At 44.2% G+C, this 27,900-nt stretch overlaps 4 protein-coding genes across 10 annotated transcripts; 3 read left to right on the top strand and 1 right to left on the bottom strand.

The window, feature by feature from the left end:
• The first annotated feature begins 5 nt into the window (after nt 1-5).
• Nucleotides 6-12,096, top strand: LOC117137445 (putative inorganic phosphate cotransporter). Of its 2 annotated transcripts, XM_033298884.1 has the most exons (6): nt 6-126; nt 3,458-4,144; nt 10,182-10,357; nt 10,427-10,990; nt 11,055-11,585; nt 11,648-12,096. In XM_033298884.1, exons 2-6 carry the CDS (start codon nt 4,081-4,083, stop codon nt 11,861-11,863), a joined length of 1,551 nt encoding a protein of 516 aa, XP_033154775.1. In that variant the 5' UTR covers nt 6-126; nt 3,458-4,080; the 3' UTR covers nt 11,864-12,096. The 2 variants fall into 2 exon arrangements, with proteins under 2 accessions (XP_033154775.1, XP_033154774.1); XM_033298883.1 differs by lacking the exons at nt 6-126; nt 3,458-4,144 and adding an exon at nt 8,536-8,910.
• Nucleotides 12,097-12,546: 450 nt separating this feature from the next.
• On the top strand, nt 12,547-14,376 carry LOC117137790 (sodium channel protein Nach). Its single transcript, XM_033299446.1, has 6 exons — nt 12,547-12,908; nt 12,968-13,258; nt 13,316-13,764; nt 13,816-13,942; nt 14,000-14,103; nt 14,159-14,376. Exons 1-6 carry the CDS (start codon nt 12,547-12,549, stop codon nt 14,374-14,376), a joined length of 1,551 nt encoding a protein of 516 aa, XP_033155337.1.
• A 520-nt stretch (nt 14,377-14,896) lies between these two features.
• LOC117136966 (alpha-amylase-related protein) lies at nt 14,897-16,472 on the top strand. Its single transcript, XM_033298130.1, has 2 exons — nt 14,897-15,550; nt 15,609-16,472. Exons 1-2 carry the CDS (start codon nt 14,897-14,899, stop codon nt 16,434-16,436), a joined length of 1,482 nt encoding a protein of 493 aa, XP_033154021.1. The 3' UTR covers nt 16,437-16,472.
• Nucleotides 16,438-27,829, bottom strand: LOC117136967 (serine-enriched protein). Of its 6 annotated transcripts, XM_033298136.1 has the most exons (10): nt 26,262-26,728; nt 25,754-25,889; nt 24,505-24,684; nt 23,974-24,132; nt 23,550-23,588; nt 22,722-22,839; nt 22,333-22,664; nt 22,129-22,269; nt 21,879-21,929; nt 16,438-21,704 (listed from the first exon to the last, which is right to left on the bottom strand). In XM_033298136.1, exons 3-10 carry the CDS (start codon nt 24,673-24,675, stop codon nt 18,807-18,809), a joined length of 3,909 nt encoding a protein of 1,302 aa, XP_033154027.1. In that variant the 5' UTR covers nt 24,676-24,684; nt 25,754-25,889; nt 26,262-26,728; the 3' UTR covers nt 16,438-18,806. The 6 variants fall into 6 exon arrangements, with proteins under 6 accessions (XP_033154027.1, XP_033154022.1, XP_033154024.1 ...); XM_033298131.1 differs by having other exon boundaries at nt 21,655-21,929; nt 26,640-26,714; XM_033298133.1 differs by lacking the exons at nt 25,754-25,889; nt 26,262-26,728 and adding an exon at nt 27,801-27,829 and having other exon boundaries at nt 21,655-21,929.
• Between the last annotated feature and the right edge of the window lie 71 nt (nt 27,830-27,900).

The following is a 27,900-nucleotide window of genomic DNA, read 5'->3' as shown; positions in this document are numbered from 1 at the left end:
GTCATTACAGTGCCAACGCTCGTGGCGAAAAGAGCGAGTGAAAAACTCCAGTGAAAAGCTTTCCATCGGCTGGCAGTGCGTGGAAAACTCAGCTAACACGTCAAATTGCGACGGCAGTCCATGAATGTGAGTGGTAAATATAGACTTTAAGTTGATAGAATTCCGTTGTGCAGTCAGTTTCACGCATTTCGTCCCCTTTGTTTTTGTCCGCAAAATCGCTGATCTGCAGTTAATTCGCATCACTGTAAGAAATGAACGAGTGCGAATAGCCTTTTCAAGTGAGCAGAACTCAAAACAGCTGATTTGTATTTTTGAAAAGTTGTTTCTTCTGTTCGGTTGCGCGTGTGTGTGTGAGGTGAGTGAGTTTCTGCTTAAAACCGCACTTGCAATTAAATCCACAAAAATAAAAAAAATATGTTTTCGCGAAAAAATTAAACAAAGGCAACTGAATACGAGTTAAGTAAACAGAATAAGAGATCAGCTCTTTATTGTCGAGGAACTCGATTTAATCGAATGATTTACGATCACATATTAAGCATTGCTTTTTGTGTAACCGTAACATTCACTTCCACGCAGACAAGTGGTTGGGTGATTAATGAGATTACAACACCTATTTACTTTCATTTCGAATCCCAATACCAATTCAATGGCCAACTCAAGTGCAAAAATGCGCGCCGATAAGCAGATAAGCCTGGCCAAGAGACATACCCCTTGAGACCCACTAGTCCACGGATCCCAACAGTTTCCCATCGCTCTAGAATAGCGAAAACAATGTGAAGAATCTGATAATAGCCACTACACTGTTACAAAACGGCACTTAATCGATTAACGCACTTTCTAGTCAGCAGTTTTGATATCTCAATTGAAATTTTAGACATAAGTGATTATTGGGTCTAGCATAGACAAGTTTTACCCCGAAAATAGCTTGTAACACACAGTATACAATTTCGCTGAGTGTACAGCCACTCGGCCGCATCGAATGTGAGTTGAGGTTGAATCTCGGGCCTGAACTTGAACTTGAAAAGCTGAATGCAAACACTGCATGCGGCTGCCAGTGAAAAATGAAAATTGATTTCGAACTGGAAATGGTGTGGAAATGTTGCCAACAATTGGCACAACTAGCGTATAACATTAACATAAATTAAGAGAAGCCCATTCCCATTAAAATGCCAATCTACGGTCGTAGAAACTGAAGCACGGGTGGAAAATTTGCCACTGCCTTGTCACGGATCCCTCGTATAAGTGACGAAAGCTGCTTTATGAGCCAGCGATACTGCCCAATTATGACATAATTAAGGCAATCTGATATCAGACGTCTTGGCCTCCTTTATGGCGGCATCTCCCAGTCAGCCGAAAAAAGGGTGAATGAAGTGTAATTAGCACGTGTTTTCTTTAGCCGAGAGGAAGTATCTGGTTTCGAGTCCGGAGTTCGTATTGCCGTGCAATCTATGAGAGGTCCCCCACTCAACGGGAACGCTTAGATAAGCGAATTTGATTTACGACAACTGGCGCTCCTCATGGCAACCTATTCGGTGGATTCGGAGAAGAGATCGAAGGGATATTTGGCAATAAATCTATCAGACTGGGAATTTATGATCATTGGGTTTTGCGACAGAAGTATTCTATTGGCCGAAACGAACTTTGGCAGCTTCTCTACCACTGTTAGCCCACTTATCTTGCCGAAATTTCCGACAATCTGCGAATTGGTAGTACCTCTTCAATCCGATTAAGAGGCGTTAGCGATAGCGATTAGATTCATAAATTTTTGTTGGCCCCTCCAGTGCATTAAATATGGTTTTGTGGCCCTCTATAAATTTTTTGGGTTTTTACTATTATTTACTAATGCACTTTTAATGCCAGGCAAATGCAGTTGTAAACTACAGACAACTTACAGTTGCGGCGCAATCAACAATTAGCCATAATAACTTGCTATGTTCATTTATTACATTATTTATAGAACTTTAGAGATCCCTAGACCCTTAGGGGGTTTTTATAACTATCATAAATTCAACATAACTAGTATTTGTCGAATTGAATTTATTTAAGTTATATGACATCGGGGTGTACAAAATAGTTAGGAGTAGGACAACCATCGCTTTCAACTGATTCCGACTAACTGCGGTTGTTTAGCAGACTGAAAATGCAAAATCACTTCGTCTAAGCCTGGTAGACCAAATGTTTACCCAAATGACAGATTGCTAATTGTTTAAATTGATCAATATTTGAGACAGAAATACGGCAGAGGAAACTCGAGATTTGCGCTACTTTATTGGGTGATCTTATTGAGTAATCATAGAGATCACGTTTTCATTTCCAATCACCGGCTTATAAATATATAAATTAAGGCATATAAATAGCCTCATTTGGAAGACAATGCATTGAATATTAAATGTGATAAAAATGTTAGGCAGTAATGCAAATAGGATGTGCATATTTGAAGCCATTATATTTAAATAAAGCGAGCTAAGTGATAAAATTTATATTCATTTATTTAATAGCACGATCTTATATTTACTAAGAAATAAAGAATTTCTACTGTGATTAGTGAGGTGCCCACTTGACATGGTTTATAGTCACTTTTTTGTTTGCCCGACTTTGACATTCAAAACAGCCCAATTAAGGCTTTGTGTGGGCTTAATTTCTAAGAAATCTGCGCAAACAAATCAACAGGTTGCCCAGTCAACAGCTTATGAAACTTTCCAAAAACGTTTTTTTTGGGACTGCTCTGACGTGCAAACAATTCGAACAACAATTGAAATTCGGCTCACACAAAAGGCATTCGAGTGCGCAACTGTGTTATTTGTTATATGAAGTTCGGCTTTTTAAATTTAACTACATGTAGAATCAAAGCCCTGTTATGATCAAAATACTTGGAATTTCGCCGCGCAAAACAACGTAACCAGTTTCGTGAAAAGGGAAACATTGTCTTGATTTCTGGTAGTTTTGCCAAGAAACCAAAACAACAAGCGTAAAATCAACAAACACATTACATCATCAGGGAGCCGAAATTGTCAATATGTGAGTGGATAGGCTTCGAGCGAGATAAGTAGAGTCGTAAGGTTAATTACATTGCGAGTGTGCGATATAAATGCAAATATTAAGCTAGCCTTGCACATGCGACACATGAAAAAAGCAGCCAAGGTCTGCTCGCAGAACTGGCTAAGAAATCGGTTGGCAAACTGTACCCCACTTGGATCGGATCTCTGATCTGGGTATAGATATATACAATATGGTATTCGTCAAATCACGGTGTCAAATATTTGATCGCCGGTCGTTGTTAACTGGGAAAACGTGCGTAGGGAGACGGACTCGTGAGATCTCGATATCAAATGCCAATCGCGACGGAATGACGGTGGACTTTTTCGCATTCGGCGACACTTAGCGTTTGCCTAACCAATTGAAGCCGATAGCCTGCTAAATTTATCAAACTAATTTGTTTACCGCTCTCTGCTTTCAGATTAACAACTTGATCTGCCGATCTGCGAGCTGTGATCAGTGATCTGCTATCTGCTATCTGCTATCCGATCGCCAGAAGAGTGAGGAACCTGCTGGAGAAGCGCCAAGGGTCCGCCCGCCCCCATCCGTAGCCCCGAAGAGAAGAGCCGAGTGTCAACAAGCCGGGCAAAAACGGCGAATAAATCGTGCAAATAGCAGAACTCAGACAGCAGACGGTCCGAACCTGAATCGGGGCTTATTTAAAGGTCCGCTACCCGCTGTCTGTCAATCAGAACTATTCAAGCTGCCGGCGGCAGCAGATCGCGAGTGAAGAAATCCGAAGAAACCAGAAGAAAGTCTCTGAAGATATAGCATAAGATAGTCGTGCAAATAGCATATACGATATCCACCGGTGGGGGAAAATTCCCGGACATCTTGCACAAACACAACAGTTCAACTGCAAACACTTACATGCAATTACACCACCGACAAAGTTTATTTTCCTGCATTGTACATGCAGTATTGTGATATTTAAACGTCGTTCAGCGTCGTAATCAATTTGTTTTAACACTCTGTGTTTAACCCTAACAAAAGGCCCTTAAAGCCACAAAGCCACAAAGCCCGCCCAATAAAACAATTCTCAAGATGTCAGCGTCGAAGGAGGCGATTTGCGGGAGCACGGAGAAGGATCTGGAGAAGCCGGCATTGGGTGAGTTTCCGCAAGAGGGCATCATATGAAACAGGAGAAATGTGTGGGAGTGCGCCAGATAGCACAGTGAAAAGGTGTCATATTTACTAATTATAGCCGTGATATATCACAATTGTCATTACACTTATGGCCGAGATAAATTGCATTTGCAATTGCGTTCTTTGCTCGCCAATTATTAAGGTTTTGATAGGGCAAATGACAAAAACATCATAAATAGAAGGGCTAATATATAAATAAATACTATGCAGTAAAGATATATTTCTTACTATATATTTAATATTTTTCTTTTAAATCTATATAGAATAAACAGTTCAAGCTCTTTGCTATTTTTAAAAGAATCATACAAAACATTTCTTAGATTTATATTGAAAGTAGAATATAGGTAGTCTTAGGAAATAATGCACCTTCAGAAACCACATAATTAATGCTGATCCCACAATAATGATCGGTGATCCCAGCTATATGCATTTACGTCTCACCTTTCCTTTCTTCAAGTAATTGACTTGCTGCGGCTGTTTTCCATATGATGCACACCACCCAGTCTATGATTTCAGTTGCCGGGTAATTGCCCCATTTATTGCAAATGACAATTCACTCAGCCGAGTGCTGAGCCATATAATTTATATTTATCAGTTGCTCGAAATACTAAGCAAATTAGCAGAACAGAAACTGAACAAAAAAACGCGAACACACGTTCTCGCCCGCCTATTTTGCAATCGTTAAACTCAGAAAGTACGTTTCAAGTCGATTGAATGGGCTTCTCATTGCTTCACTGGGGATCCACTTGATTTAAATAAGCGAAATCCGCCCGAAAATGGATGAGAAGGTTGCCGCTAAACGGAAGTTATTTGTTATGCAACGAAAATGAGGAGAAAAATAAAATCCATTAGTGACAAAAGTCGCCAATGCGTGAGCCAAATTCACAATTAATTCGAACTTAGCAAGGGAAAATTTATTGTGACAAACAATCATATTTTGTATTATATGTGAATTAACAGGAATTATATCAATTCAGCAGTTTCAGGTCATGTTGGTTTATCAACTGCCTTTCTATTTCCCAAACTAGCTTTCCCCTACTGATCTCCTTCTTCAACAGATATTATAGTTAAGCTAAGTTGTATTTGTTTAATCAGTTAGGTCAAGAACTCCATTTTCGGATAGAACAAGTGTTTTGTTTACGCTTTAAGTGCTTCCTTATTATATCTTGCACAGAAGTCATCATCTGCTCAGCACTTGACACAATTTGTTTGAGTTCCCGCTTTACCTTTTTCGTGGCCAAGTAGCGCCGTTTCAAGCAACCAAAACTGGTTACCGGCAAAAACAAACTGGCCGAAAAAACAAAGCCATAAATCGCAACAAATTCCAAATACAGTACGTGTATAACTGTGCAAATGAACTCTGCAAGGCAAGAAGTCAAAACTCGAATCTCTAGCCCAAAATTCGCGGTTAAGGTTAGTTGGGGAAAAGCACTCTCGCCTTGGGATTCCGACGAGATCTTTTCACTTTTTACTTTCATTAGCGATTGCAGAGCAATGTTAGCTTTTCGTGTCGAGAATTGCGAAAATGGGGCGATTTTCGGTCTGGCAGATTGCCGAGTTTTTTCAGCGAGTTGTTTGGCTTTTGGCCCTGATATTGACACTTGAATTGGTGGCCCTCTGGTTTTGTCATCTTGCTACATGCCATCGGTTAATTGGATGGAACAGTGAATACATTATCTATTCAATTTCCCAGGAAACGCCCCCGCAGTTTGGAATCGTATGTGGAGGTGGGTGGCTCAAAAAAAAACCCCCAGTAATTTAACAATAGGGAGGCAGAGTACGAAATAAGCGATGCGCTCGACTGGAGCACCATATCCGCTCTATATTTCCATGGGATATATCTACTATATAGAACATACTATATAGTATTTATTGTTGGCGTTGACGTCTCGGGCGGTACTGGCGTAATCCGATTTGCGACCCATCTCAGTGCGGCTTGCTAAATTGAAAAATTGCTTTACAAAGTAGGTTGAAATTTTAATGCGAGCAAGTGAGATGGCAAACACTATAAACTTTTCAATTTGGACAGTTGAAATTCCTTACTTTTGTAAGATCGTGACTTTAGCAACTTTTTCGCGGAATAGTAGCTTATTTTTTATATTTTTTTTCTTGCGACAGTGAGTGGCATGCAAATTACTCATCTCATCTCTTGGCGTGCATGTTACTATTTTTATAGATTACACTTACCACGAAAATAGCCGAGACATTCATTCAGAGAGTGCTATCTACTGACCTACCTGCAAAGGGGAAATTGAAATAGAAATTACAGAACGATTAGCCCAATGCCACAGTTGTGACTAGCTGAATTCGAACAATCTGATAAAGTATCTAATAAAGTTGGGCAAATAATCTCCGACTGACTGCGACCTTCTGGAAAACAATGCTGCCTCTTTAATGGCCGCAAATATTTGCGCTACTCTTTTGCACCTTTCAAGATACCCGATACCAGGAACGAACTCTCAAACGACAAGCACTCGTTGTTTATGTTCAAATTGACTTGAAAGCCAAGCTAATGCCAATTGTACTTTATTATTCTGTCTCGCAATAGCATATCGGGGGTTTAAGTACATCCAGAATTCCCCAGAATCTTCCTATACAATTGTTTATTTGCAACTTAATGGGAGAAGAAAGCCGATCTTCCATTGAAATCCCAGTAAAAGTCGTATTTGAAGTTGCTTACGTAACTACGTAACTGTGTGACGTTACGCAGCAAAGCTCACCCCAAAAGCATGCAATGAAAATGTAATGGAAGCTTGTAGAGCTCATGTAGAGAGTATGTAAAATAGTTAACTCTTTCAAATACCCATGAATAATTAATAAATATAAATACGAATTGCTTTCATTCCATTCGGAAGACGGAAGCGAATGGGAATAGTTGGCAGACAAAATGAAAAATCACTTAATTGCTTTGGCCGCGCACAACTGTACCGCAGCCTAGCCATAAAGTATTCCATTAGGGGATTTGCCAAAAATACACCCTACATACACTTAAATAATTAGAATATGGCACACATCAAAACAGACAGTGTCAATGGTTTCTCTTCATTGTCACGAGAGCTCGACAGACACGCTCAATGGCGGCAAACCGCAATTAACACAAAAGAAATAAATTTTATAGAGCAGGGGTTTGCGAAAATCTGGATGTGGTCAAGGAGCCATGAACGCTAAAAAAGGATCAAACTAAATAAAATAATATTTTATATATTTGCACATATCCATGATAATAATAGAATGAGCTTGCCTTCATAACATTTCGTTTTTAAAATCCAAAGCGATATCCAATTTCGATATGTAGATCATTCAGACGTCGTTGCGATCATATCGTTGGGTAATTGGAACTTGCGAGCGAAGGCAGGCGACAAACACGTGTTTTTCTCAGCCGGCGGCAATTTTCAGAGCGGGCTCCAACACATATATAAACAATCACTTGTGCGATTCAAGCGTGACTGTAGCTATTTGTACAGTTTTAACTTTGGTTTCGCTTTACGATTATCAGCGATTATTAATCCAAAACAATGAACAAAATTCCAAAGGGTTTTGTTCACATTTTAGGATTTTGTCAAAGTTAGCAACAACATGTCAAAGTGATTAAAATAGGGTATATATTTTGGCGTGACCAGTAACTACTCAGAATATATATGTATGGTGTGCACCTAGTGGGTTCGCCTCCACTTAGTGTCGTCGCATTTGTATGACTTCATCCCTAGTCTAGCTACACAGACATGTGTCTGTCCCATTTTCGTTTGTTGGGTATGGTTAGGGTAGAGATTATCTTAATGATAGTATGAAGCCCAGTAGCCCAACAACACCCCTTCCATATAAGATACCAAAATTATTTGACAATCTTTCAAAGTCCGCAGCGGATACTCGCGATGTTACCATAATCACTTAGCTGTGCATATTTTAGACAGCGCGTGTACTTCGCCTTCCATGTGCCGAAAGTCACGAGATGTGAATGTGTGGCATGCTTACGTCCATCCGATATAATTAGACATATATACTATATCGAGAGGTGGTTCGACCAATCTCTTTGACTTAGCAGCGACTGAAAAGTTCACTCTATCAATTGACATCAATCGCCGGGTCCGAAAATGATGCATGGTGCAAGGGGAGAATTTTCCATCGTCTCACTTAATTAGTCGAAATCTGAACACTAAAACTGATGTAATCACCCAACGGCGGCGGAGAGAGCAACGCCGGCGCAGTATAGTACCGCACCGCACCGCACCTCAGTCGTTCTATATCCGAATCCGAACCCAATAGCCGCAGATACACTCATATGCGATATACCCACAGCCGTGGCCGCAGTTTATAAATGAAGGCGGCGCAACAGTTGGCGCTCAGTAGGAAAAAGCTGAAAGCAGCTGGCGGTTGCAAAAAGTACCCACTCAGTTGACCGTTCAACGTCGGTGGCAGAACACAGCGATAAATTGTCGCCAGTTTTTCCTCAAGCGAACCCTTTGAGTTTTCCCAGCGCGCGATATGTTACGGTCTTCAGCCGGCCAAGTCGACAGATAGACAATGAAATGGTTTAAGCGTGTGCGCAAAAAGTCTTGAACTCGAGTGAAACGTGTGCTAGATAAAATTTAGATAATTTGCTTAAGTTAAGGCCACAATCGAACACTATGCCCTTCCGACGCAGCAGTCTGAATCATCGGCATCGCGATGGCCATGTTTTGGTGTGGAACCAGAGGAATCTCCACGAATCTCTGGAGCAACAGCCGCAGAGTAAGACCGAAATCTAAAAGGATAAGCCAGCACAAGTTGGTCCTTTTTCCAATTAGTTGCATATAATTGTTTTCTCCACCATTTCGTCGCTTTCCTTTGCGACCACGCTGCGTATGCGTTATATTAGTGGGATAATTTTGCTATTTAGACCGGTTTTCTTCCCCTTGTGCTCATTTCGCGTGATATGCACGTGCTTCTCCTCATCGCCAGATAGCTGCCAACTTAAGCAAACTCGGCAATTGTGCAACACGAGACGTTGGTGGAAATATGTGGGGAAATCGGGGGAAAAGCGAGCAGACTGTTCGATTTAGTGCTGCGTGAGCAAAAGTACACAGCAAGCGAATAAAAATATTTTTAAATTCAAATTTGAATCAGCATATTTGCGGATTCGGACAATTGTTTATTTCCAAATTTATGTGGAACTGAATTCCAATGAATCCACCGGGTTATTGAACACAAATTGCTTATCATTCACTTTTTTCAATTGGCTACAGGTGGGCAAAGTTCATTGGTTTTGAAAGTAAATTGGCTCAACTATTTCTGATCGCTTACCAGCCTTGAACTTTCTATGCGTCACCCCTTAATTAAACCAAATCCTAGAAAGTAAGCGCAACTGTACTCAAAATTAGGAATTCTAGGTAAGCTCACGTGTCCCAAGTGGCCGTGAAAATTGCTGGAATTGCGGCAATTCACGTTTGACAAATGACACTTACCGAGCCAAATGTAAACAATTGCTTTCGTCGTAGTTACAAAACGCGATCACGAAATTGACTCTTGGGCAATAGAATCAAATAAGGAGAGTAGAACTCTCAATTGAAAAAGTTGATTGTGAAATTTAAGAAGAAATCAGTTGATTCTCAGTTATTGTAATGCGATAAGTAATCACTTTTAAAATAATAAGCAACTAGAAAAACATTTGTAGGGCCCGATATCTTCTATCTATGATTCACTTAGCAAACCTAGAATCCGAGAATCTTATCTCCGACCAACGAACCTTGGAGCTGAGCAAACCGCAGACAAGATTATATCTTCATATCTCGCTTTTAGCCGCGATATATTTGGTTTATTTCTGCATTTCCGAAACATATAATTGGTTAGCTAGCATTAATAGTTGTCGACAAGACATCCGCTTGGCGCAGATAAATTATATCTTTTGGCTTTTTCTGACGCATTTACAGATTTAGTGAAATATTTTAGTTTGCCATACTCTCTGAGAGGAATATTTTGGTAGTACCTTTGCTAATGCTCTCGATTTTCTTGGCTTTTTCTAGGATGCTTTGCCACCCGGTACTTTGTGACCTTTATGCTTTTCCTAGGCATGGCCAATGCCTATGTGATGCGCACCAACATGTCGGTGGCCATTGTGGCCATGGTGAACCACACGGCCATCAAGTCTGGAGAGGCAGAGGAGTACGACGATGAGTGCGGAGATCGGGATATTCCCATTGTAAGTTGGTTTTATACAATAAGAAAACTCAATTTATGCTGATGAATTCTTCTCAATTCGCAATTTCAGGATGACTCCCAGGATGGGGAATTTCCCTGGAGCTCAGCTCTGCAGGGCTACATCCTGTCGTCCTTCTTCTACGGCTATGTCATCACACAGATTCCCTTTGGCATCTTGGCCAAGAAGTACGGTTCCATGCGCTTCCTCGGCTACGGCATGTTGATCAACTCCGTGTTTGCCTTCCTGGTACCGGTGGCTGCCCGCGGTGGAGGTGTTTGGGGTCTGTGTGCAGTGCGTTTCATCCAAGGTCTGGGTGAGGGTCCCATCGTGCCCTGCACCCACGCCATGTTGGCCAAATGGATCCCGCCCAACGAGAGATCACGAATGGGTGCCGCCGTGTATGCGGGTGCTCAGTTTGGAACCATCATCTCGATGCCACTTTCTGGCCTGCTGGCTGAATACGGATTCGATGGCGGCTGGCCATCGATCTTCTACGTCTTTGGAGTTGTGGGAACCGTCTGGTCCATCGCCTTCCTGATCTTCGTGCACGAGGATCCCTCTTCGCATCCCTCTATTGATGAGCGCGAGAAGAAGTACATTAACGATTCCCTCTGGGGAACTGATGTTGTTAAGGTGGGATTTGGAAATAATTAACAATTTTAGGCGGAAATTATAATTTGGTATTCTTACTTTTTAGAGCCCTCCCATTCCCTTCAAGGCCATCATCAAGTCGCTGCCCTTCTACGCCATTCTGTTCGCCCACATGGGTCACAACTACGGCTATGAGACTCTGATGACCGAGCTGCCCACCTACATGAAGCAGGTGCTCCGCTTCTCCCTGAAGTCGAACGGTCTGCTGAGCTCCCTGCCCTACCTGGCCATGTGGCTCTTCTCCATGTTCATTTCGGTGGTCGCCGATTGGATGATTAGCTCGAAGAGATTCTCGCACACGGCCACCAGGAAGCTGATCAACAGTATTGGCCAGTATGGACCAGGAGTCGCCCTGATCGCCGCCTCCTACACGGGCTGCGACAGAGCACTGACGCTGGCTATCCTCACCATCGGAGTGGGTCTTAATGGAGGTATCTACTCCGGCTTCAAGATCAACCACTTGGACCTCACACCGCGTTTCGCCGGCTTCCTAATGTCGATCACGAACTGCTCAGCCAATTTGGCTGGTCTTTTGGCGCCCATTGCTGCGGGCCACCTCATTTCTGATCCCAGCAAGGTGAGTTCGGAAATCTATTTGAGTTGGAAAACAGATACTATAACGACTTATTTCCATTTCAGCCCATGATGGGTCAGTGGCAGATCGTGTTCTTCATCGCTGCCTTTGTGTACATCATCTGCGGTACCTTCTACAACATCTTCGGATCCGGTGAGCGTCAGTACTGGGACAATCCCGAGGACGATGAGCAGAAGCCGGCCCTCCAGACGACCGTCACCACCTCCCCAGCAAGGCTGAGCAACGGCAGCACGGCACCAGCGGCCATCTCGAGTTCCTAGGACTCCAAATGGAAGTAGTATTAGCCGTAGTCGTGCGTCATTAACCATTAATCCGTACACTATACGATATGCGTAGCTTAGTCCTTGTTTTAGTCTAATTATTTGATAAGCCAAAAGTTGTTAATATTGATAGTTAGCCTTTGATTTATTCCTACATCTGCATAAACACCGCTAAAAAGACACTAATCTTCCAATTGTAAATAAATTGGGAACTGAAACCGAACCCACACCAAGTCGAGCACAAAACGTCAACTTTAGTTAGGTAAATCGAGGTCTACCATTGCAAATGTGTAGTTTTCTTATCTTATTGTGATAGCGAAAGAGTTTACTTCTCTCACTGATTTGTTTTGAAATTAAATGATCCGCTCAAGCGAACATTGTTAAGCAAACAACCAAATGTATGAAAACCATTAAAAACTACTAGTTTAAGAAACAAAAAACACCTAAGCATTTATTAATGGGAATATATTAAGCTTCAAAACTTATATTTTTCAGCTTAAAGAAGCATTGCTGTATTCTCTTAAAGCCAACAATAAGCTTTCTTAACAACATTGGTTACTCTTTCACCCTTGATGGTTAATTCGTAAATAATAAGCAGTTGTCAGGATATCAAGTGAAGCCATCTCGTCTATCAGGTACTTAAATGCCTGCTACGAGGCAGAAGGATTTAGTTAGCAGTTACAATGGGTCACCATGAGGAGCTGAAGCCGGAGCAAGTGGATCTGAAAGTAACCCCCTTTGTGGGCTCCCTGCGACGCACTTGGAGCGACTTCTGTGCCACCAGCAGTATCCATGGATTGAAATACACCCGCGATGAGGATACGAATAAGATTGTGCATCTGGTGTGGCTCTTGATATCGCTGGTGATGTTCATTTGTGCTGTTGTTATGGCGCACACCTTCTACATGGACTACCGCAGCAGTCCGACGCGTATGAATGTGGAAAGTGATCACACGCCGGTTAATAGACTCTACTTTCCACCTGTCACAATTTGTCCAGATGCACTCTTCAACATGCAAAAATCTGAGGCCTTTCTGAACACTATGTAAGTGGATATTATTTAAAGGTCTGTACAAGGATGTGCCACTTGATTTATTCCGCCAGGCGACTTCCGCAAGGAGCCGACTTAAGGGGCATTCTACGCAAACTTCACATTTTCTACGGTTTTATGCTAGATGATGAACGCTATTCGGCGGAGGACATCGAGCAAATGGAAGCCCTTCTGTTCCTGAATAATCTCACAATTCCAGAATTTGTAGAACACTTACGCTGGAATTGTGACGAAATTCTGTATCGCTGTAGGTTTAATGGTGAAATAATGGATTGTTCCAAGATATTTCAGCTATCCAAGACGTTTTTTGGCCATTGCTGTTCATTCAATTTGAGACAAAAAGGGTGGGTAATGATCTAACTAAATCATTGAAAGAGTTCTAAAGTTTTCCCTTTAAACAGTTTGAACTTTACTGCCCAACGAGCAATAGGTGGACTTAGATATGGGCTGTCAGTGGTTTTGCGGTATAAAGACGACAGCTACGATCCATTGCAATCGTATTCATATGGCGTAAAACTATTGATCCAGGAAGCAGATGCCTTTCCCAGTGCCCATTCTGCAGCTAAATTTATTGCCTTCAATTCGGAGACATTTGCTGCAGTTAGACCTCAAGAAACCTTTTGCTCTTCTGCTGTGAAAGCTTTAACCATCGAGGAGAGAAATTGCGTTTTCCAAAATGAGTTTCCCATGCGTTACTTTTCCGATTACGTATACCCTAACTGCGAGCTAAATTGTAGAGTAACGAATATGGTCAAGTTCTGCGGTTGTCACACGTACTTTTTTGCCTTTAATCGCACTAGCGATCGAATTTGTACTTTTAGAGATATACCCTGTCTGGTGGATAATTTCGGTGGGTTATTGATTTGCTCAAAATGTAGCGATTTTAATAACTTGCTTTCAGCTAATATAATTACAAGGAAGAAAAGTACCCAGTGCTACTGTCCGCTTACCTGTGAACACATTGATTACAACGTACAGATATCCAATTTTCCCCTGGAACTGAACATGCCGGTGGCCGATAAGTTCTAGTAAATATTGTAAAAGAAATGCTGGTTCAGCTTTTTATTAACAACTTTTTATTTCAGTTCGGGCTTAGCCAAAAACGATGGTGTATTGCATGTTCTTATCAATTCGTTTAGCTACCGCCGATTGCGACGTGACTTGCTTTCCAATATGGTTACTTTGGTGTGTAAGTTGATCAAAATACTCCTTTATCAATTTGTATTAAAAATGTCAATTTCCAGCTAATCTAGGCAGCGCCTTCAGTCTTTTTGTGGGCATGAGCATGCTCTCGGTGGTGGAAATTATCTACTATTTTTCAGTAATTCTACGCAAGAACTACAAAATGGAATGCGAAACTCGCAGTCAGATGCTTCGCAAGAAGCCGAAGTTCGCGTGGCCCAAAGCTAATGACACTCACAGTAAACAGCAGAAATCTGTTTTCATAATTCACAAATCGTAATCAGCACGATGGGCGAATGCAAAAAAAAATATTGCCATAAATTAGAGCAATAAAATCGATTTCAAACTGAATATGAGGTCCGAATGAACTTTGTAATACTCTTAAAAATCATCGATAGGAAGGGTGTTTCTTAAATCTATTAAATTTACTAAATTACACACACTTTTATTCTATGGCCTTGAAGAATTTTCCTTTGAATCCTCATATAGTATGATTAAAACTTAGCCTAACAATAAATATTACATATATGGTAATGAAGCAGCCTGGTAGAGTATCCTAACTACCAACTAATCCAATCATGATCTTTTGGAAAAGCCAAGATACCAGCGAGTTGCAAATATCTATCCTACTATCGCATATTGCCATAGGTCAGCCGATGGCCATTGTAAATCTGCCCCAATCTGGGGGCGACCATCTGCTGGTCGTAAATTGGACCCAAGCGAAGCAAATCCGCGATAAGATTGTCCGTGGGGTATAAAAGGAGAAATTGCTGGGAAGATTACTCACAGTATATACGGTCATGTTCAAGTTCGCTTTGACCCTGACGCTTTGCTTGGCGGGCAGCCTTTCGCTGGCCCAGCACAATCCCCATTGGTGGGGCAATCGCAACACCATCGTCCACTTGTTCGAGTGGAAGTGGTCGGACATTGCCCAGGAGTGTGAGAGTTTTCTGGGACCCCGAGGATTCGCCGGCGTGCAAGTGAGCCCCGTTAATGAGAACATCATAGCGGCGGGTCGTCCATGGTGGGAGCGATACCAACCCATCTCGTACAAGCTGACCACTCGGTCTGGTAACGAGGAGGAATTCGGTGACATGGTGCGTCGTTGCAACGATGTGGGTGTTCGTATCTATGTGGATGTGCTGTTGAATCACATGTCCGGAGATTTTGACGGTGTGGCTGTGGGCACTGCCGGAACAGAGGCGGAACCCAGGAAGAAATCTTTCCCAGGAGTTCCATACACCGCTCAGGACTTCCATCCCACCTGCGAGATTACCGACTGGAACGATCGCTTCCAGGTGCAACAGTGCGAACTGGTTGGCCTCAAGGATCTCGACCAGAGCAGCGACTGGGTGAGAAGCAAGCTAATTGAGTTCCTGGATCACCTCATTGAACTGGGTGTTGCTGGTTTCCGGGTGGATGCCGCCAAGCACATGGCATCGGAGGATCTAGAGGTGAGTTGGGACTTTTTCCGGTGTGGAACTATGAGCTAATGGTGTTTTTTTTCCACAGTACATCTACAGCAGCCTGAGCAACCTGAACATCGATCACGGATTTCCCCACAACTCCCGCCCCTTCATCTTCCAGGAGGTAATTGATCACGGTCACGAAACCGTGTCTCGTGATGAGTACAAGGATCTGGGTGCCGTCACCGAGTTCCGATTCTCCGAGGAGATTGGCAACGCCTTCCGTGGCAACAACGCACTGAAGTGGCTGCAGAGCTGGGGCACGGGTTGGGGATTCTTGCCCTCGGGTCAGGCCTTGACCTTTGTGGACAACCACGATAACCAGAGAGATGCGGGTGCCGTGCTGAACTACAAGTCGCCCAGGCAGTACAAGATGGCAACCGCCTTCCATTTGGCCTATCCCTACGGCATCAGTCGGGTGATGAGCTCGTTCGCCTTCGATGACCACGATACCCCGCCGCCGCAGGATGCGCAGGAGAGGATTATTTCGCCCGAGTTCGATGAGGATGGAGCCTGTGTGAACGGCTGGATTTGCGAGCACCGTTGGCGTCAGATCTACGCGATGGTGGGTTTCAAGAACGCCGTGCGGGATACGGAGATCACCGGTTGGTGGGACAATGGAGACAACCAGATCTCCTTCTGTCGCGGCAACAAGGGCTTCCTGGCGTTCAACAACAACCTTTACGATCTGTCGCAGGATCTGAACACCTGCCTGCCCGCCGGAACCTACTGCGATGTGATTTCCGGCAGCCTGATCGACGGATCCTGCACCGGCAAATCGGTCACTGTGAACGATAATGGTTATGGCTATATCCACATCGGATCCGATGACTTTGACGGTGTACTGGCCCTGCATGTGGATGCCAAAGTTTAAGTAAAGGTAACACAGAAATCTGGGCTTTATTTTTGTCTCAAATTACAATAAAAACGAACGCACATAATGTTTGGAGGTATTAGCTCTAACTATTCGAGTATGTTTGTGAGCGGTAACAATAGCAATAAAAATGCAAAGTAAGGTATTTAACGCGATTCGATTCGATTCGATTTTAATTGGACTTAGTCTAACAAATGCCACGACAACGACATCCTCTGAATAAACACCCGGAAATGGGAATACTAAATATATATACATATGTAGTATTCAGTATATAAGCTGGGCCAATTGGGCCTACATCCACATCCGATCCAGCTGGCACACTGTGAACGTAAGCCCGCTCTGCAAATAGAAGAAGTTGGCATTGTGAAATTGTAGTTGGGTGTTCTGGCCGGAATCGAATCCGAATCGCTACAATTGGCTCCATTGGCGACCACCACCTCTCACAAGCATTCAGAGGCGCAATGGAAAATCGATCGAAAATATGTAATTGGTAAGCGATTTGGTCAGCGACTGTTTGGTTAGTTTCAAAACAAGCAACTACAAATCAAAATAGCAACGTTTCTACTGGCATTCCGATTACGAGTGTTACGAGTGTGTAGTTCTGGATCGATGACTCTCCCAGATCCAAGATGTCGGCTGGTGGCAATTGATGTGTGGTTATCGGTACGATTAGTTACCATTTGATTGGAATTAAATGCTTATGAAGCGTAATTACCTGTAAAATGCTGATATCTTGCTTCTTAGGAGTATCGCGCTAAAACGTTTCTTACTCCACTTAGAATATAACATACATCTGTGTATACTTTGTAAACTATGATTCTTTAGATACTCGGCTTAAATTTAGGCTTGCTTTACTCAGGGTTACACTATTTGACTAACAAACACAGAGTCCAAAAATGTTGCTCAAAGTTTAACAATAATTATTAATTAATTTAGTAATACAATTTTTCCACTCTTTGCGCGGCACAAAAGCAAATGCTTTTCCTAAATTTTAAGATTTAAGTACGGCCCCAAGTCCAGCTTTAATATACAAACTTGTGCGCACACCCAGATGCGCATAATTTTGCTTTGATCTTAGTCTTAGGAGCTAACTAGAAAATCTTGTCTCACCTTTTGCAATAGCAGCGCAGTTCGGTTACATTTAGATTTTAATCATCATCTTAGGTTATTTAGAATCATACAATGTATATTGATTATATTATGCCATCAAAAATTTGTAATACTCGCGTTTGCTAACGCATATAATTATAGCTATATAACAGGAACCACGTAAAAATGCACAAATACTTAGAACATTATCGCTTTCTGATTTCGGTTTCCACATTAATTACAACATCAAAGTGTGAGCTCTTATGCACATGTATACATATAAACTTTTGATCTATTGTTGTTTAAATAGTAGTCAGGTAAATCGTGGGAGGAATTATTGTTGCGCATAAGTTTGTTAATGATTTAGAATATACATTTTGACTTCATCTGTATTTCATTAGCTGCCTAGGCAAGCGATTAGTTTGCAACCACGGTTCGAACGAGGGTTGCTTCACAAATCAGCAGAGATCATAAGTCATACCAAACACCCGAAGTTACGGGAACTGGATTAATCAACTTCGGTGGCCCGAAGCGAGCGCCTTTGGTAGAGCTTTTGAAACGGCCTAAAAACCAGAACCATTTTATAAAGTTTGATTACCAAACGCCCTCTGTTCGGTGACACCCTTAAGCCTAAGAGATTGCGATTGGGATCCACAAAGATTCAACACCGAGATTGTCAAAAATATATGCGTATCGTACAGATATCAATAGATTGCCGCCAGTGTTTATGAGGTTTGCTTTGTTTTGGTACCAGTGATGGGAGGCGATGGACTAACTAAACAAAAAATATTATACACATATATTTTATAGAAATTCTGTTTATAATATTACCTGGCATGTCATATTGTATTCATATACTGCTGTGATTATTACTTCAGAAAATACATATATGCAATTACAGGTACTTGATATTGATTTACTATGTTTCTTAATCAGGACTATTTTATGCATATGGAACATTAAAATAGGTAATGTTTTATCGTTATAGGGCAATTCGGCTTTAAATTTACAGCATTTGATTTAATTTGAGATATTCTCGTTATGGTACAAACATTAAGTATTTTTGAAATAACGTACTAAGACATCAGTATGTAAAGGGCAGTTATTGTTGAGTTTGAGAATTAATTTGATCAGTTAATTAAATTAGATTTATATGCCATATATTTCCAGCACATTACTTTTTACTAAGTATACGCCACTCTTTTGGCATTGTTTTCTATCTAAGTACTAGCCCCATCACTGGTTTCCACTATTGCCATAAATATTTCCCCCTGTCCCCTAGAAGCTCTTTCCCGCATCATGGATGCGCTTCCGGCGACTGTCGCGCCTCCTGTAACGATCTATAATCCTCGAGCGATGCCTTTCCGGGCACAATGCCTCCGGCGAGCTGTCCACCTTCTTCATCACGATGCGGAATGTGAAGGTGTGCTTGGGCGAGGCGCTGGCTGCTCGTCTCGGTGAAGGTGGCTCGAATTCACTGCCGCTGGAGAAGCCGCAGGAGGATAGCGGAGCGCTGGGGTGGGGCAGGGGAACTGGTCCGACCGGAGCAGCACCAGGAACTCTGGGCGTGCCGTTTGTATAGCCCGATGGGGTGGACATGGACCCGGTGGACAGCTGCTGGGTAAGCACGGAACTGGGTCGCGGCTCGAAGATGGAGGCACATCTCTGATCAGTGCAGAGGAAGGTGCGCACCTCTCGCTCCTCCTCGCCTTTTTGCCGGACAGTCAGGGGAAAGTGTTTGCGACTGGGATCCCCGTATGGACTTCTCTGGGGTTCCGGGGGATAGCCATAGCCGTGGGGATATGACCCACTGGAGTCGTAGCTATCCCTGGAGCTATAGTTCGAGGAAGTCTGCTGGGACAGCGGACTGCGTGCCCGGGAGAAGGCACTGAATTGGGAGACGTGCAGCTGGCGGAAATTCTCCGTGCGCTGCTTCTTGCTCATCGCCGGAAACGGAAGGCTGGGCGATCGACCACCGCCCTCGGTGGGTGTGTAGTCAAAGTGAGTCTCCAGCGAGGACTTGCGGCCTCCGCAGGAAGAGCCAGATCTTTGGAAGGTCTCCGCATCCACAAGCTCAATGGAGCTCTTCCTCAGATCAACGGCTCGTCTGCCCTGGCCTTTTTCATCGGTATCTACAATCTCAAAGCTGGAGGTCTGATCCTCGTAGCTAGTGGACTGATACCGCGAAATGGAAACGTCAAAGCTGGTATCTCTGGACGAATAGGGGCAATCGAAACTGGACTCCCCCCGACTGGACTTGCTCCACTTACTTTCCACCAGCTCGAAGCTGTCGCCCCCCGAATCCAGACGCTGTAGGTTTATGAGATCGGTTTCCGTGTCCACCCCGGGACTGCGGAGCTGCTCCAAAAAAGGAGAACGCGGCGGATCGAAGGAGGAGCGGCGCGACGGCGGCTCAAACTCAATGGTAGGACACTGGAGCGGCTTCTTTGCGGGCTCGGCTGCCGCCAAAGCTGCGGCTTCAGCTTGGGCGATGGCCAGATCCGCATCTTCGGTCTCCCGCCGCAGTGCCTGCAGATTCACATAAACTGGTTCTGGGGGATAGGCTTTCAAGATCTCTACCAGCTCGGCGCGCATGTCATCTGGTATCATTAGGTCGTTGGAATCTGATTCCCGTTCCTCGCTGATTCGCGGCTCTATGGGTTCCCTGCTCTCCGATCGTCGTGTGAAGTGATGCCCTGCAACTGTTCCGCCTTCTCCGTTGAGGGCCACCACTTTTAGGGAATTGGTGACCTCCTCCACGAACTGGGCCATGGCGGCATCGGTTTGTTCCACCTCCGTTTCCGCTTCCGCATCTTTTTCTGTGTCCTCTTCCTTTACTACCTCTGGTTCTTGCAATTCGCGGAGCCTCTCATGCTTGATATAGGACTCACCTACCTTCTCGAAGTGGACATTGGCCAGCTCGAAGGGCAGTTCGTCCGACGATCCACCTACCTGTTGATCCGCGTTGGTCTGACTTAAGTCAGCACTGGGTCTTTTGGATCCGGAAGCTGAACTCTGCTTCTGCTTCTCCTTTTCCTCGTCGTCGCGTTTCGTCGACCTCCTGAGCCGCAGGGACATCTTGGCGTAGTGGGTAAATTTCTGGGATATCTTCGGCTCAAAGCCCACCTCGGACATTTGCTTTTGGACAGCGCTCTTGGCGGCCGTAGAGGATGCCGCTGGACTGGCTGAGAAGGTGCTCTGCCGGATGAGAGGACCACCGGAGGACCCGGATTCCGCTCGGGTGAAGGCATTTGCAAAGCGGTTGGTTCGGCTGCTCAGATGCTTAGAGGGCTTCCTCACAAAGGCCAGGATCTCACGCATCACGCTTTTCTTCTCCTGCGGCTGGGCTGCCTCCTTTTCCTTCTCCTTTTCCCTTTCCCGGGCAGCAGCCTCCGCCGCCTCCCGTTCTCGTTCCGCACTCTTGTAAGTCTCGGCGGGATTGGATACGGTTATCGGGGGTATCGGGCCCATGGGCGAACGCTTCTCACTGGCGAAATATATTGGTGTGAAGAGGCTTATCGAAGGCCGCTTGAGGCCGACGAAACCAGCTTCTTCTGGTTCAGTGGCCATGTCTTGGACGTGAACCGTGGATGTGGGACTCCTTCGGGTACCCGGAACTCCGAATTGGCAGCCGAAGTCTGTGGGAGCCACTGCTCCCAACGGCGATCGACGTTCCTGTGTGTGCACGCTGAATGTGGGGCTACTTCTTCGGGGCTCCCCAGTTGGACTTCTAACTGTGGGACTAGTCAGCGGATCGTTCGGTGACCTCAATCCGCTGCTCGGGAAGAGCGGACTCCGGCGTCCTTGGGGACTGCGATCGTTGAGACCCACAGGACTTCGTCTGCCCTGGGTGCCCAGCGATATGGAGAGCTGTCCGCTATTCTTCCTGCGATTAGATGCCCGGAGTGTGCCCTGGCGCGAAAGCGATGTGGGCGTCTTCTGGGAACTGCTGCCCGGACTTTTGGACTCCGGCACTGGCATGACCGGACTCTTCGGCGTCAGGGGGCTGCGCTTCTTCTCTCCATTTCCGGAGGTCAACGAGGTATTCAGAGTCAGATTGGGTGCATTATTGGGACTTCGTCGCTCCGAGGGACTGCGTCGCGTGCGGAAGGACTGCGACTTCGCTTTCCGGATCTTGGGCAGCGACTGGTGGTGGTGACGGTGGCGGTGGTGTTGCTGCTGGGACGACGAGGAGGAGGAGGGGCCGTTCAACTTATGTTAGTTGCTGTGGTGCGGTCCACTCGTCGGGTCGCTGCTGCCGCTGGAACTGAGGGTGGTGTTCGATCCGTACGGATCTAGGGAGCTCTGGACCGACATCGAGCGACCTTGGTTCTGACGCGCACGCCTCACTCGGCTAGAGTTGGGAGACAGCTTTCCGGGGTCGATGCTTTCTGGGTCTGCCTGCAATGTGTAGAATCAGACATAAAGGGGACAACAGGATGGATGGACGGAATGGAGCGCATGGGTGGCGGCGGATGGTTGGATGGATGGACGGAGAGAAAGACAGGCGGACAGATAGATGGACAGATGATGGCGTGAGTGACTGAGTTAAACACCAAGGAAGCAGCGCAAAGCAATCTAGAAGCACAATGCAACCCACCTGGTAAGCCAGCGCGTTCATGATGATGGCATACGGAACGAGGTTCAGCGGATGGATCTCCCGCATCAGCACATTGGCCGGTATCTTATGGAACTGGATGTACTCGCAGAAAGTGCCCAGGATCTCCTTAATGTCGATGTTCTGCGATGCAAGCAAAGAGGTCAATAAAAATATCTTTAAAACTCCTTGGTCGAAAACCCTTACCGGATTGTTATCATAATACTTCTTGCTCCACATTAGTGCCGCTTGGAATTTGGTGAATTCGTCAGCCCGCAGCTCTTCCCTGGCCAGGATCAGGCGAACCACGTGCTGTGGCAGCAGCGTGAAGCTGCCCAGGTTCAGTACCTCGGTTCCATGCTCATCCACGAACTCCAGTACCTTTTGAACCAAGGTCTTCGTGCACTTGTACTGAATGTAACGCTCGGCCGAGGCCAACAGGGCGCATACGGTATCCACATTGATGCAGCACTGCACAAATCCTGCACAGGCACGACGCAGTTCCTCGAGGCCGTAGTAATCAGCGGCATTCATGACGCCTTAAAAAGTCACTCTTATAAATTCCAAATGCAATTACATATCATTTTAAAATTTACCCAGCAGAGTGCGAGGTTGGAGGGTCACACAGCCCGTGTGAATATACTCAATCAGTTGACGGAACACGTCGGGCTCAAACTCCTCAATAATTAGCGTCTGATGCTGCTGACCTGAGGGCTAAATTCAAAATATGTCAGCATTGGTAAAACTAAGATAATGTTGAAGCAGCTAGAGGAGAACATAACAACAACAGGTGCAAGTACATAATTTCTCATAGCCATTCCAATTGTGATTAACTATTTCAGATAGTTCGTTTTTTAAGCTTAAAGGTCAGATAGTATTTTAAACGAAGTTAAGTTTTAGAACGATTTGTAGGTTTTGCATAGGAGAAATAGATTCAACAACAGAGGTTCAGCGCACAATTACTTTGAAATGAAGCTAGGATTAGTTGGGAAAAATGTCAGAAAATAGCACAACTAGTTTTTAAGCCACCCCAATCATTCTGGGCATCACATTCCTTTATTTAAACATTAATAATATTAGATGCACACTCAGCAATACATCTACATTTAGCCAATTACAACGGAAATGCATAAAGTTCTTATACGAACGTAGCACAACCTTCGAAGGACCGAAGTTCTAAATATCCTTGCAGATATATTTTTAAGAAATGCTCTACATAAGATATTCAACTGTTTTTCGTTCAGAGCATCAGCAGTGTTTACTTGTATTTATTTTGCTACGTTTGCATTGCTCTGCTTCTCTCTGCAAGGACATCAAAAGGACATCCATCAATTACGACACCCACACAGTTACAGTTAGAGTTACAGCGACAGCGACTACAGATACACATACACGCACAGAGGTAGTATTTGATGCTTGGTTACCTCGGGTATCGGAGCTAATTGTTGGGTATAACCGGTTCTCTATGATTACGGATATGGGTTGCGGGGTAACGAGGACGAGTACGAGTACGATGAGGAATGGTGGTTGTCACAACAGAAAAGGCACGAGAACATTGATATCAGTTAAATGGCATTTGCTGGCTCACGACGTATTTACACATAAAAGAGGATGAAAACCATACGGAAAATAATGATACCGAACCGAACTGAATTGAACTCAAGGGAACTCAAAAGGTGGTTACGAAAATAACCCCAATGATGCAGACCCCACACGGCAAAATGCAAAATCACACCGGCACTCACACACACACACCACACACATCACATACATACATACATACGCACGTAATCCCCCCGCTGGGTAATCGATTATGGATGAATATAGAACACATCTGCGAATACGAACCTGTTGTGCGGCATTCTGCAGATTGAGCAGGGGCTCCGAGGAGCGTTTGAGGAAGAGGCGCAGCTTGTTCTCCTTGGTGGAGGTTTCCCTCTTCCGCTGGGGCGAGGGGGCAGCATAGAGCATTTTGGCAAACACTCGGGATCGGGATGCCAACACAGCCTGTATAGAGGGAAATCTATTAGACCAATATTCAGAATCATCTCCATTGCCATATATTATATATTTTCGTAACAAGATCTATACATTTTCATTTAACATAATAGTTTTCTAATAAAAAAGAATAAGTTACTATTTTCTTAAAACATGAAAGACTTTAAAAAACTTCGCTACAAGAATGTTGCTATTTTAATGCTATTGCACGGCTGAATGCGTGATGTTATGTAGCCACTAGTAAAATATGAAAGGAAACGCATCCTGCGTTATACAAAGGACTCAATTATTTAGGCGGCCAGGACGTCGATTACGCAGTGACCTGATTTCTGGACCCAGAGGATGGTACACAATAAAAAATGGGGAGTACATGGCACAAACCTTGACGGCGCAGACGGGTTCGCGGGTATCGCCCACCAGGAAGGTTACGTCACACAGCTCGGGCATGGAGGCCAGGAACTTCATGTCCTCCGCCAGCCCCGTCTTGTTCTCGAACGTCGAGAGGTCCGGCTCTGCGTCAGCCATGCCGGGTAGAATCAATGCCTCGGGCATCTGGGTTTACTGCAATCATGTGTAGTTATTTATAAATAATGACGGTATTGAAAGCATCTATCGATGTTATTCATCTCGTTTGTGGAGTACAATCTTCTTTAATTTTTGAAATAAATAAAAGGTTAAAGGAGTATATTTCATGCATTGCAAGGCTCGGCACCTTTTTCCTATTTTCCTACTTCCTTTTTGTGTATAACATTCTGAATTTTAACTAGATAGAAAACTAATTGAAAGATATCAGAGCCGAAATATTCGTAGTAAATTAGTATTTCTCTTTTAAGACACATATATATAAGAAAATATTTCAAAAAAGTAATTAATTGAGCAATCTTCATTCAGAGTTCTTCTGTTTTAAGTTAACAATTATTTTAAAGCATCTTTAAAAAGTCTTAAGAATTGATATAAGCTATCCTAAGCGTAATTGAAATTTCTATAAATATTTTTTAGCACTGAGCCGTTGAGAGCTGGCAGTAATTAAATTGTAATTCACTTCAACTTTAAGCCCCCACACACAGTCTGGCATCCCCCAGGCGCGCATCTGCGCCTGCCAATATTTGCCACCTCCCCCTTTGGAGGTAAGCAAAAAACACGTTGATCCAAAGAGCAAAGAAACCGCACAGCCTCTGTCACAGATTGTGTCCTTGAACATGGCTGAATCACAACTAAATTACAATTACCATGAGGATGGCAAAGGAAAGGGCTAAAGGTAAAAAGGTAAAAAGGCAACCTCAAATGCCAGCAGACAAGGTCCTGTCGCAATCAACTACGCACAAAACAACAACAAAGAACAGCGAGTGGGCGTGGCAGCAGCCTTGCGTGGGCGTTGGGTGGTGGGCGGTGGTTTGTGGGTGGTGGGCGGACTCCAGACAATGCAGAAATTTGCTGCATACTTTGGGGAAACTTTACGTGAAACGGCGAGGAGAGCATGCATTGAAAATTGGAAAACTTTTGTTCGGGTCAAAGTTGTCCCGAAGCAAAGATTAATTTACCTGTTCGCTCATTAACAAATATCGATCAAATAAAATGACTTGTAAAGTTTTCTTTTCATATGTGCAACTCACCCACATAGCCAACTTACCTGTTGCAGGGTGAAATCAGATTCTCTGGCACCTCTTCTTGAAATTTTTTGTAAGTTGAATTTTACACATACAGTTTTTGTTGTTAGCAACGGATTAGTTAAATCCGTTTGCTAGCTTAATATTAAATCATTTCGACTGCAATTCCAAAATCGAGTAAATTAAGAAAAATGGAATAAAGAAACGCTTGCCAAGACACTTTTTAAAAATATTTACAGAGTTGTACGGATAAAGGATTACGAAAAGTTCTCGTGTTCACAGTACAATTTACAGCATGCCAGAAACTGAAGGTTAAAGAGACGAAGGGCGCGGGGCTTTTGGATACCAAAAAATTGTGCTGTGTATAATGTGTGCCAAAAAAAAAAAAATGTAAGAAGGGAATACGAAAATGCCACGCATAAATCAGAGAGAGTAAAAGAGAAGGTCGAGCGAGGGGGTAAAATTTGATTGGATTTCGGTTAACGTGTGGAAAATGTTTGAAACTTTTGCAGCTGAGGGTTTTCCACTAACTTTTTTCCCAGCCAAGTTGTGCGCCAAATGCGAAAAATACCAAGCTGTCCGATTTCCGGGTCGCTGGGGCGTCTCACTTTCACTTTTCTCCAAGGATTGCGCTGTGTGTGTGCTTGTGTGTGTATGATGTGTGCTTGTGTGTTATTTGCGTGTATGTATTGGTGACACAACCAAGGCAACAGAAGCAACACCGAGCACAATCACTCGTCCTTGCAGTCACACAAACGTTTCTGTCCAAAAAAGGGCAATTGGACTTTGCCGCAGGCCGTAAATATTTCTAAACGCAAAAAACAAAGTGCTGTGCTGAAGCTGAGGACCGTTAACAATAATTAGATTTTTCTCTACTCAGGCATTCGGCCAACACGCACACTCACACACCCACACAGAAAGCAGAAGCGTTTTGCTGGACGAGAAATGAACCGTTTTGAACGAGGCACAGAAGCGTTCTGGCCAAAATATTCGTGTCTACCTCTGAGGAGGAGTCCTTTTTCGAGTCAGCAGCCTCTGCGCATGTCTCACGGCCATCGATCCGCCTCGACGGTGGTGGCCACCAGCTACCCAGACCACCTTAATCCTGGCCAGCGCAACGTGGCCCACAGCCACTTGTTTGCATCATCGCGTGTTTATCCCGCCAACGCGCAGGCGCCGCCAAACATAAACAATGTCCAAGCCTAATGGATGACAGTTAACCCATGACAGTTGACAGTTGGGCTATCGAAACACTTGACATGCGCTCCTTGCACCGCCGCCTCCAGTCGACCGCCCAGGGCTTCGGACTTCGGCGTGCGGTGGCAACCCTCGAGGCACTTGAAAAAAAGACCACAGACCGCACAGAAGATACAATGAATTACGAAATTCATACAATTCCATAGCTTAAAAACAATTAAATTCCTTGAATTAAACGAGGGCAACAATTGTACACTACTTTTTCCTAAGTTTATTTTTTGATCGCGTCGCAATCCTTTTCTATAAGTGCAAGAACTACTTTCTTTCTGAGAAGCTGATTGTTTTATTCTAACAAATGAATAACTATGTAAATCGAAAGTCATTACCCTGTACAAAAAAATACTCCTTCGGCTTTAACTTGTGCCATTATAGCCTGATTTGCCCCACTGTGATCTTCAGAGCTCCGTTTTCCGAACTTCCGTTTTGCTTCAGAGATTGCAGCTTCAGCCGCAGAATCATTAATTACTTTCGCAGCTACCCCAAGCGAAAAGCAGCAGTCGCAGTGCCGGCTAAAAATATCTCCCCTTGCGGCACAGCGCACATAACATAAATCTTCCGGCTGATCGGACTAGCCACCTCGAACGGCAGCAGCAGTCGCAGCGGCAGCAGGTAGGCCAGCCGGAGGTCAGGGGTCAGACTAAAGGCTGCACAATGTCCAGGCCGTGACGCCACATCCCCGCGGCGATTGGTGAAACGCACAAGTCAATTCCAATTGCATTACCACTTGACACGTCGCGACGAAAACAAATAAACAAACACACACGAACCCAAGGATGCGGCAGCCGTGAGAAAAAATAAACACGAAGAACGCACCAGCAGATATATCTCGTTCAGCAGACGCCAGATGAGATGGACTCAGTTCGGGTAGCCAGTTCTTCGGTCGACGCCTCCGCATCGGTCTTTAGCTTCTGGC

Source organism: Drosophila mauritiana, chromosome 2R (genome assembly GCF_004382145.1).
Source record: "Drosophila mauritiana strain mau12 chromosome 2R, ASM438214v1, whole genome shotgun sequence".
Classification (NCBI taxonomy): Eukaryota; Metazoa; Arthropoda; class Insecta; order Diptera; family Drosophilidae; genus Drosophila; species Drosophila mauritiana.
Note: the sequence above shows the minus strand (reverse complement) of the source record. Positions and strands in the feature narration are given on the sequence as shown.